Genomic DNA, 11,354 nt, shown 5'->3' with positions numbered 1-11,354 from the left:
CATACTAAGCATCTGTGCCTGAGTACTGGAGATGCCTGCTAAGAACAGACTACAACAGGACACTCCCCAACCCTGGTTCAGTAGCTCCCAAGCTGGGGACATCTATAGTCTGAGCAACTGGGGCTGAGAGGGAAGGAGTAGTGGGGGGGTGGGGGGGGGGACGGACGGGGACACTTGAGCAAGCAGGTGCCCTTGTCGAGGGACTCCCACTTGTAGAGGCAAGGGGTAGATAGAAAATCTGCAAGATGCCAAGCTCTGCTGTGGGGCATGGACAGAGGGACACCTTGAAAACTGCCAGCTTATTGGTGGATAAGGATCTTGCTTCTATTAACTCCCAGATGTCAGTAAGAAGGGCAGTTTGATTGTGGTAGAGGCCAGTGACTAGGAGGTCTGGAAGTCCAAGGGAAACAGGAATCTGGGGTTCAGTGGCAGGAAGTTTCTGGGTTGTTGGTAGAGTAGTTAGAGAGCAGCCAGAGGCCACCTGTGCTGCTTATAGAGTCCCTGGCAGGTTTGTGCTGGGTTTTTTAATGTGTATTTGGAAGCCATTTTTTAAAACCTGTTCTCTGTTTGGTAGGATATTTTAACAGCCAGCAAGGAGATGGATTTACAATTTAAACACAAGCCTTTCAGGGCTTTGTCCAGCCCCACCCACCTGGACAGGGAAGGTGGCCAGCTGCAAGCTGCTTTCCCTTTGGAGCCTGGACTAGGCTTCAGGATTCACCTTCCCCAGCTGTCTGGTTCCCTCTTGTCACTAGCTCTGTGCCTGCCTCCATTTTACAGATGACTTACTCCCTTGCAGGCCCTGACAGAGCAGCATCCTTCTGAGGCTCACTGACTCACTACATAGTGTTAGTGGGGAGACTCACAGGACTCCCATAACTGTGAAGGGTGCTACCGTAGCCACAGGCCTGTCCCAGGGTACCTGGCCAGACAACTGGTTAACTGGTGATGCACAACACACGTGCGCGCACAAACACACACACACACACACACACACACACACACACAGAGGCATATACAGGCATGCACACACACATTCATGCAGGCATGAAGGCCAGTGCACCTGGGCCTGCCTCTTCTTTTTCTGAACTTACCAAGCCCTGCTGCCTGGGCAGTCCACACAAGACCTGACATTGTCAGAGCTGGGGCTTCTGAGATAGAATCAGAGGCCCTGGTCTGGGTGGAGACCTAAGGCCGGTGATATGCAGGCCCTGGAGCTGGGTTCACTAAGCAATGTAGTGTAGGGTACTGACACCAGGCCTCTTGGAGTGGGATGGGGGGCTGTGGCTAGGCCACTCTTCCCTGAATGTCCTCCATGGCAAGTCCTCAATGTAGTCTTTGTAGCTAAACATCCTGGACCTCCACAGGTCATGGAGCTTTGGGAAATTAGACTGGCCTCCTTCTGACCATCCTGCAAGGGCTGCTCTGAAGAGATCCTATACCTAGAAATCAGGATAATTGTGGCATTTTCCCACTAAGAAATATCTCAAGACTAGGAAGAGAACTTGCTAGAAAAACACTGGCTAAGGGTATGGACGCTGGGACTCCAGTTAAGATTGCAGTCTTCTGTGTGACCCTGGAGAGAGAGGGGGTGGGGGTGGAGTAGGGCTGCCTGTCAGCAGCAGTAGAGCAGGGGCTGGAAACACAAAGCTCCCCCCCCCCACAAAACCCCTCTCCTGCTGCCACTCCAAGCAGCCTGAGATCAGAGATTCATTTTACTATAGATCTGAGTTGGGGAGATTTTAACATTTAAGTAGTGGGCGAGGTGTAGGAAGGGAAAGACACTCAGGAAAAGGATGAGACAGAACCAAGCATGTGTGTGGCCCACTTAAGAGAGTCACACAAGTTGTCCTTACAATAATATGAATTTGGTGGTGTCTGAAGTTATGTCTCAGGGGCTGTGAAGGAACCTTTCCTTCTTCAGTACATAAGATCAAGATGGCTCCTGGTGTACACTACGTAGGCTAACAGACAAGGTAAAACTCCAGGTCACAGAGTTATGTGGAGGTTGAGTACTTAATGTAAAAATTTTATGGTTGTCTTTGTGAGATTCCACCCAAAATTTTAAGTTTCTATCCAGATAGAGTGAGGCCATATTTGAAGGTCATACACATGTGAGTCTTAACCATAGTTCATTAGTATTTTAACATTCTTGGGAACTTCTTGGGATTTAAAGTGTCATATGAAGAGAAGGTGAAGGCAACAGGGCCTGGAGAAGTGTAGCTATTTTATGATTTAAAAAGGTATCCGGGAGATAGAGGACTAATTGTATCTGTGACAAGAATGCACACTATACAGGCCTGGAGAGCCTCGCTCATTGCCGTTGCTTATGCATCTCTGCTGCCTGGTTTGTCTTTCTGTGTTCTAACTCCAAAAGCATCATTTGTCTCTTTTTCTTTCTTCTCCTCCTCCTTTCTGGTTTAAGACAGGATTTAACTTACTCTTTAGGTCAGGGTTGGCTTAGAACTCACAGAGGTCCACCGGCCTTCACATCCTGAATACACCACCACTCAAGTTCAAGGTCCTCTTTAAATTAAAAAAAAATTTAAACATCTTGGTGTGTATGTGTGCCAGTGTGTGCCATGGCACTGTGACGGCCACAAGACAACTAGTGTAAGTTGGTTCTTTCCTACCACGTGGGCTCTGGGGACTAGAGTCAGGCCATCAGGCTTGTCAGCAAGACATCCGAGCCATCTCCTTGGCCCTCTTCTCCCTCTTTCTATGTCTTTTTTTTTTTTTTTTTTTTTTTTTTAAAGTCAGCCAAGCTGCTAAGCTTGCTTGCCCTAACCCTCAGGGCATTCTTATGTTTCTCTGAAGGTCCACTCCACTGCCATGTAGCTGCTCACAGCTGATTATCATTGATTTTAAAACAGTGTCTCATGGAAGATGGAAGATGATTTTACCAGTAAAGGTACAAATTGCCAAGTCTGACGCCATGAACTCCAATCCCCCAGGAACCCACATGATGGAAGAAAAGGATTCCTCAAATTATATACACACAATAACATTTTAAAATAGCTTTCTTCCTACCCCTTTCCCTTGTCCTAAAAGCTGCTACGATTTCCAGCTTTCCTGCCTTGTTTTTCTTTCAAACTCTAATAAAATGGTCCTTAAGCGTCCAAGTCTGTTTTTTTAAATTACTTTTGTGTGTGTGTGTGTGTGTGTGTGTGTGTGTGTTGCCTACATGTATGTGTGTGTGTATCATGTAAGTGCTTGTACCACAGAAGCCAGAAGGGGGTGTTGGATCCCCTGAAACTGGAATTACAGATGATTGTGAGTTGCTGTGTGGGCTCTCACCCACTGCACCATCGCTCTAACCCTTCAAATATGTTCTCAAATTCTTTTGTTTACAAGACTAATAAATCCAAAAGGGGACTCCATGTTCCCTGGTTATGTGCTCAGACAAACACATCAGCAGAGTAGAAGCCAGGAGAGGAGTGACCACCCTCTGACCCAACTCTACCAGGAGAGGGGTTATACCCATTCAAACACCAACATCTACCAGAAGACCTAGAAAACCTGAATTTCCCAGGGTGAGAGGCTACCCCAGCTCAGATACTTCAAATCCAGGAGAGGAATGTTCATCTTAGATCATCCTCAGAATCTATAAGGAGAGATTAGTTCCATAGATACTCCAAGGATCTAGAAGCCAGGCCCCCAGTCAGGATCAGGTCAAGTCTTAACCAGAACTTACACAAGAGAAAACAGAAAGCCTGAAGAGTTCTCTGTCTGTTCCCAACATCCTGAAGAAAAAGCCTTGAGTTTATAGTCACATTCAGTGTTGCAATTTGTCATGCAGCCCCTGAATGAGTGGCAGAAAGATTATGGGAGTGGGTGGGGTGGGGTATCACCAAGGGGAGATTTAAAAGTTGGGGGTGGGCAGTTGCCCAGGGATCCTACAGGCAGGGGCATGTATGGTGCTATGTTACTACCCTGTGCAAACAAAGGGTTAAGCCATAGGACACTGGTTTGAACAGGATAACCTGCTCCACTAAGCCCCATCTGAACAAAGATGGAGCTGCAGAAGTCAGGCCAGCAGCCTCCCTTCCCCATGGATCATTGGAAATTAGGACACCCTTGTGGCTTGGCTGGAGGCCCCTGTCAAGCAGATTGGTAGAAACAGCGACAGAAGAGAACAGTTTGGCTTGCTTACAGCATTCTTCCTTTTAATGCAGCTAAACCTTCTATAGCCTCAGAAAGGAGTCAGGTCTATTAAAAGCCGCAGCCTGGGGAGCAGCTGAAGACCCACTAGTTGCCATCAGGGCCAGTCCCCACACCACATAGGGGACAGCAGCTCCTCACTGTGGGAGGTTCTTGTCATCCCTGCTGACAACACCACTTTCCTAGTATTTTGTGTTAAAAAATATATTTTGAGGCTGTGATGCTGGTGGGTGAAGTGAAAGGTTTCCAGTGAAAGATGGAAATGGATGGTCTTTGTTCAAGGTCATCTCCAGTTTCAGTTTCTTTAACTCCTCCTGAAGTTTCTTAGTCTTTGGGGAGAAGAGGAAGAGGTGTGTTAGACCAGCAGGACAAATGAACCCCCACTTCGGTACATATGGGGTGTGTGCAGGGAGCACTCAGAATACCTGTTCCCTAAACACCCACAAGCTGCATCTTAGTGTAGTCTCCTCAGTGGTGTGAAGGGGCCACATAACCTGCACATCTGGCAGCTCTTGTACTACTATCCTTTCTACAGAGTTAGCAATCTTGTGAGCTACTTGCCACAGTGTCCCTCTCCATGCCCCCCAAGCCTCCTGTGCAGGCAGCAGTATGAATGAGGGAAAAGAGGAGCCCACGCTGGTAGCACACTACTGTGGCTTGTGGTGGGATATCACCCTAAACATAACCCCAGCTAAGGTTTCTAACTGCTTGGGAACAGAGCCCAGACAGCCAGAGAGGGCCAAGGAAGGAAACTGCCCAGCTTGGAGTCAGGTGTGTGCTTTGTGTTCCGTGTTCCCCAGCCCGTCTGCCAGGCAGGAAAAGGTAAACCCAAGGAAGAAGCCTGGTGGTCACAGGTGGCAGTAAGGAAGCTTTTCTCACCTCCACCTGCCCAGTGACTGTCTGCTGTGGCCAGCTGCCTGATCCTTAGGTGGAAACCTTAGCTCACCCCTCCACTCCTTCTGCTGGTCTCCTCAAGCCCAGCCCCACCATCCTGGCCCAGCTCTGAGGGATGCCCCTACCCCCAAGAAGCCTCAGCTCAGCTGTGGGTGTGGCCGCTCTGAGCTCTCAGGTCCACACCACACCAGTCAGCATTGCTGTTGGTTGATTCACATCTGTCTCCTGGAGCCTCATTTTAGACTTTGCTGTTTCCTTTGTGCCTGTCACTTGGTGTTTCCAAACATCTCTCCTAAGCCTCTGCTTCTGTACAAACCTGCCTCTTATGGCCAGATGCTCTGGTCCCCTAGCAAGCAAGGTTTCCTGGCTTTTTTCCCTTTCCTGTTTTCCTTTTCTCCTTTCTCCTTTCCTCTCTCCTTTCCTCTCTCCTCTCCTCTCCTCTCCTTCCTCTCTCCTCTCCTCTCTCTCTCTCCTCTCCTCTCTCTCTCTCTCTCCTCTCCTCTCTCTCTCTCCTCTCCTCTCTCTATCTCTCTCTCTCTCCTCTACTCTCTCTCTCTCTCTCCTCTCCTCTCTCTCTCTCTCCTCTCCTCTCTCTCTCTCCTCTCTCTCTCTCTCTCTCTCTCTCTCTCCTCTCCCCTCTCTCTCTCTCTCCTCTCCTCTCTCTCTCTCTCTCTCTCTCTCTCTCTCTCTCTCTCTCCCCTCTCCTCTCTCTCTCTCCTCTCCTCTCCTCTCTCTCTCTCTCTCTTCCATCCTCTCTCTGTCTCTCTCCGCTCCTCTCTCTCTCTCTCTCCTCTCCTCTCTCTCTCTCTCCTCGCCTCTCTCTCTCTCTCTCCTCTCCTCTCTCTCTCTCTCTCCTCTCCTCTCTCTCTCTCTCTCTCCTCTCTCTCTCTCTCCTCTCTCTCTCTCTCTCTCTCCTCTCCTCTCTCTCTCCTCTCCTCTCTCTCTCTCTCCCTCTCTCTCCTCTCCTCTCTCTCTCTCTCCTCTCCTCTCTCTCTCTCTCTCCTCTCCTCTCTCTCTCTCTCCTCTCCTCTCTCTCTCTCTCTCCTCTCCTCTCTCTCTCTCCTCTCCTCTCTCTCTCTCTCTCCTCTCCTCTCTCTCTCCTCTCCTCTCTCTCTCTCTCTCCTCTCCTCTCTCTCTCTCTCTCTCCTCTCCTCTCTCTCTCTCTCTCCTCTCCTCTCTCTCTCTCTCTCCTCTCCTCTCTCTCTCCTCTCCTCCTCTCTCTCTCTCTCCTCTCCTCCTCTCTCTCTCTCTCCTCTCCTCCTCTCTCTCTCTCTCCTCCTCTCCTCTCTCTCTCTCTCCTCCTCTCCTCTCCTCCTCTCCCCTCTCCTCTCCTCTCCCCTCTCCTCTCCTCTCCCCTCTCCTCTCCTCTCCCCTCTCCTCTCCTCTCCCCTCGCCTCACCCCTCCCCTCTCCTCACCTCTCCCCTCCTCCCCTCCTCTCCCCTCCTCCCCTCCTCCCCCCTCTCCCCTCCTCCTCTCCCCTCCTCCTCTCCCCTCCTCTCCCCTCCTCTCCCCTCCTCTCCCCTCCTCTCCCCTCTCCCCTCCTCTCCCCTCTCCCCTCCTCTCCCCTCCTCCCCTCCTCTCCCCTCCTCCCCTCCTCTCCCTCCTCTCCCCTCTCCCCTCCTCCTCTCCCCTCCTCTCCCCTCCGCTCCTCTCTCTCCCCTCCTCTCCCCTCTCCCCTCCTCTCCCCTCCTCCCCTCCTCTCCCCTCCTCTCCCCTCTCCCCTCCTCTCCCCTCCTCTCCCCTCCTCTCCCCTCCTCTCCCCTCCCCTCCTCTCCCCTCCCCTCCCCTCCTCTCCCCTCCCCTCCCTCCCCCCCTCCCCTCCCTCCCCCCTTCTCCCCTCCCCCCCTCTCCCCTCCCCCCTCTCCCCTCCCCCCCCTCTCCCCTCCCCCCTCCCCCCTCCCCTCCCCTCCCCTCCCCTCCTCTCCCCTCCCCTCCTTTCCTTTCCTTTCCTTTTTTTTCCCCCTTGCTCTACTCATCCCTCTCAGACAACCTCCATGGGCAGAATTTACTCCACGCCCTCTGGAGAGACTGGGCAGGCTGTAGTGCTTTTATAGGCCTGAGTGTCCTCACAGCATTTCTGCTGCTCTGGCCTCATCCTCCATCATCACTCTGACATGGGATTGTTCAATCCTTGGTCAGGACATCAAGCTTCTAACACGCGGACTACCCTTTCTCTAACTGTGCTTTTTTCTCTTTTGAGACAGGGTGTCATGTAGGCCCGCTGTAGCTTGCGCCCCACTATGTAGGCGAGTATGACCTTGGACTCCTCCTCCTCCTCCCTCTACTCCTAAGCCCGGGGATTGTAAGCATGTGCCAGCATGTCTCCTGTGCTGCAGAGCAGCCTCAGGGTTTCACACATGCTAGGAAAGCTATTTATTTATTTATTTATTTATTTATTTATTTATTTAATTTTATTTTTAAATGTTCCTTCACTTACTCTGGCATCTCCTGGAATATGCTGGCACATGTTGAACCTCCTGGACCAATCTTCTAGTTGTTGTTGCCTTAAAATCTTGTTTCATCTCTGTTGTTTACATCCCCTTTTCTTTACATTGTGTTTCCTGGGGCATTTATTTAATCTCACCTCCAGGCACCTGCTGTGCTTCTACAGGAAGTAATTCAGGAAGTAATGCTATTATTGGTGTCATTGTCATCATCATCTTCAAATTTTTTAGATGTATTTGTTTTATGTGTATGAGTTATTGCCTGCATATATGTATGTGCACCACATGAGTGCCTGGTGCCAAGGGAGGTCAAAGATTGCACTGGATCCTCTGGAACTGGAGTTAAACATGGTTGTAAGCTGCCCTGCGGGTGCTGGAAACTGAATCTGGATACTCCAGAGGAGGAGCAGTGCTCCAGCCCTACTGTGTGTTTCTTAAAGTTGGTATCTGTTTATCCCTTTTGGCTTTCCTGCAGACTTGCTGAGGCCTCTCCGGAGGGCCAAGTGCAGGCTGGTTCTCCATTCATCAGGATGAGATTCCATAATCACCAGACCTCATAGGTGTTGCTGGGTACCCACTGGCCACTCTGTGTTGGGTTGGTTCCAGGAAACACCTGTGTAGTGTTTGTCAGGAGAGTAAGAAAGGCTCTTCCTACTTTGACAGGGGCAACCTATCTGGCTGGTGGAAAGCAGAAGCTTTGTGACAGTGACAGCTGGGTAGCCATGTAGTCATGGCTCCCTTTCTAGGTCCCTAGGCCCCCAGGATCCCAGGGTAGCTCCTCCACATCCACCTGCTCACCTGGGGTCAGACCCCCAAGTGCCCTCCCCAACCAGGGTGACAGGTCCTTTCCCGGAGCTCAGGCAGGCATTGCATGGCCATTGTTACCACACCCGATTCCCCAGGAAGGACTGGCTCTGCTGGGTGGGACAGCAGAGACAGCAGTGACTGCCCAGGGACAGACTTTCAACTCTTACCTACTGTCCCTACGTTTGCATTTTTTTTCTTTAACTTTTGTATTAGTTCTTTGAAAAACTGTCTGTCATGTTTTCATCATATTTCCCCCTCTTCTGATTCTTCCTAGATCTACACCCCTCCCCCACCTAACTCTGTGCCCCCCCCCCCCAAAAAAAAAAAAAAAAAAAAAAAACTCATTAAGACCAGTCTGTGCTTCCCAAATAGTCATGGGTGTGTGTGGCTCACTGAGGCTTGGTACATTGACTGGGCTACACTATCAGCTGGGGTCGGACCCCTAGGGCATCCTCCCTCACACACCTATTATTCACCAATAGCCTCTCTGCTAGGAGTAGGGCTTGGAACCAAATCCATGCTGGGAGTGGGTCTAGGTTTGCATCCAGAGTTCTGTGGGATAAATCTCACAGCTGGCTGGTGTTTTTTCTTTCTGTCTTTCTTCAGGCTCTGAATGCTATATCTCAAGGGACTTTCTTCTTATAAAACTTTGCTGGCCTCAGTATATGCTAGGATACAGGTTCAGTTATTATGCCAAAGGTCAGATAACAGTGACTGAAAACCAGGGTGTGTGGCTTCTTGGGGGGAGCCAGAGCCTAGTGCTGCAGACTCCCTGCAACGGTTACTGGGCATCCATAGTTTTCACCTCAAAGCTGTCCTGCCTCCACTCTACCTGTCTAGAAGGGTAGCTCCAGTTTCATTCCTTTCTGGCTGTGGAGGGGCAGTGATTAATCTGGCTGAAAATGTGATGTGCTGACTTGGAAGGCTCAACCTCATGGTGGGGTTGAGGCCAGGGTTTACTTCTGTCTATCTGGAGAGAACAGACACGGAAACACAGATAGGCTGTCAAGAAAACCTGGTCTTGGGCCAATGCCAGACTGACCCGGAACTAAGCAATGGTAGAGTCATGGCACCCAGGTACCACTACCACAAAACCTCTGCTTCCTTCCACCAGCTTCCTGTCAACACAGGAAGGGCCTCGGCTCTGTGCTTCGCCCCCAAGCAGGGACACAGAGGCACAAGATGAATGCAGATGGTATCTATCACTATGTAAGGATGTGTTTAAACTTCAAGCATCTGGGAAGAGTTTAGGGGCACAATTTGCTCTGTTTAGGAGCTCAGAGGCATGGTCATACAGATCCCCATGGATTTGGCACAGTGTTGTCTTTCTAGGCAGCAGCAATGAGCCCTTTCCAAACAGCTTCCTTTCAGCCAGCACAGGGCTTCAGCCCACCATCTGGGTGTGAGGCCTTAAACAATGACTCCGCAGACTTGTGGAGTAGACCAGTTCCAGACTTGATGCCTGTCCCTGTCCTCAAAGGCCCTAAGCTATCATGGTCATGCCATTGTGTCTGGTGCAGCCGAGGGCCCAAAATGTGGCCAGGCTATTCTCTGGAGCTGCCCCTGCACCCACTACAGACGTGGCAGGCAAACCACATGGTTAGAGGATATCTGCTCTGCAGTGGTATAGAGGATTCCCTTCCATTAGTGACACATCCCCAAAGAGGCCACAGATACTCACAGTTTCCAGGTCCTGGTTGGCTGTCTTAATGTCTTGCATTGGGTTTGTACCCAGAAAACTGCGAGCACGGATCTGCTGTGTGTGCCGCCTTATCTTGTCCTCCAGCTCTGCTAATGGTGAGGCACTGAACACAGACACTTGCTGTTTGGATACTGCCCTTAGGCTAGAAGTTCCCATTACAGCCATAGAGAAAGTACCCTTCCCCTGTAGCCCACTAGCCATCCAGAGGCACCAGGTAGCTATGGCATGACTCCTTGCCTCCCTCTAGAGATGCTGGGCTTGAGGGAACATCTTTACCACAGGGACACTATGCTTAAACACCCTCAAGTTGGAGCTGGAGAGCAAGCTCAGAGGTTAAGAGCACTGTGGATCTTACATAGAACCTAGGTTCAGTTCCCAGCACTCTCATGGTGCCTAACAACCACCTATAACTCAGTTACAAAAGATATGACACTCTCTTCTGGTCTCCTCAGGCACTGTACACACATGGTACACAGACACACATGCAGGCAAAACACCCATACACATAAACAAAATCTTTAAATACCCTCAAGTCCATGTGTGGCTGTGCCTGTCTAGGAGCCTGTTCTATGCATGTGGAGAACAGTGTTTCTTTTCATAGGTCAAACAGATTTACTAGATTTATCGAACCTTTAGACAGAGCAGAACATCTCATTCACCTGAGATTTTTAAACACATCTCTATCTCTGTTAACTGTGATTCTAAGGCTGCTATTTCTTGACTGTAAATGCAATGAATTAGAATGGCAGAAAGAGGCCAGGGACCTCTCTGGCTAAATGCACGGAACCCTTCACCATCCCCTTGTAGCACTGTTAGCTCTCTGCCACCCGCCCTGGACACTACAATGCTTCTACAGGGTCCCAGTGGCTTGGCTCAGATCTCTCCCCTTCCCTGTTGGGTCTTTTATTAGAACCTAGCTTCCCCAAAGCTATCCTGAGCTACAGATGGGTCTGCCAGCTGGCCAACTGACATGCCACTATCCCTGTTAGTAGCCCTGTTAGTAGTAGTGTCCTCCTGGACAGAGGCTCTGATACTAGGGCATCAAATCCAAAGGTACCATGAACTGGTCTTATGTGTTCTCCTGTCTTTCTTTTGGCAGAAGCCACACCCAGCATACCACTAGGGGATGGTTAGGTGTAGTCTTGAGGACTAAAAAGTCAGGGCTGAGGGTAAGACAAGTGCTCAGGCACAGGAATAGCTGGGGTAAATGGGGGGCCTGCCTATAGGAGTACCCCTGTAGGGGGAGTCTTCTAAATCTTCCTGATCATCTGGCAGGGTGACAGAACTTCAAGGGCAGGGACCATGTCTTTCCAGATCGCTCACTGTGCTGTGTTCATGTAAGGCT

General features: G+C 50.3%; 1 protein-coding gene across 17 annotated transcripts in view; it reads right to left on the bottom strand.

Annotated features, from left to right (window-relative positions):
• Positions 1-4,139: 4,139 nt before the first annotated feature.
• The window catches only part of Lrrc27 (leucine rich repeat containing 27), a 32,132-nt gene continuing 24,917 nt past the window's right edge, over positions 4,140-11,354 (bottom strand). For 5 of the 17 annotated variants that reach the window (XR_013103673.1, XR_013103677.1, XR_013103674.1 and 2 more), the window contains exons 10-12: positions 9,989-10,112; positions 7,494-7,661; positions 4,140-4,490 (exon numbers count right to left, since the gene is read on the bottom strand). Coding sequence is in view for 8 of the 17 variants with exons in the window: in XM_076912567.1 (XP_076768682.1) it covers positions 4,344-4,490; positions 9,989-10,112 (271 nt within the window). In the remaining 9 variants the exon portion in view is untranslated. The remainder of the gene's footprint in view (positions 4,491-7,493; positions 7,662-9,988; positions 10,113-11,354) is intronic. The other 12 variants (XM_076912567.1, XM_076912576.1, XM_076912571.1 and 9 more) reach the window with 3 other exon arrangements.

Source organism: Arvicanthis niloticus, chromosome 1 (genome assembly GCF_011762505.2).
Source record: "Arvicanthis niloticus isolate mArvNil1 chromosome 1, mArvNil1.pat.X, whole genome shotgun sequence".
NCBI classification, from domain to species: Eukaryota; Metazoa; Chordata; class Mammalia; order Rodentia; family Muridae; genus Arvicanthis; species Arvicanthis niloticus.
The sequence above is the reverse complement of the archived record's forward strand: the minus strand, read 5'-3'. Positions and strand labels throughout refer to the sequence as shown.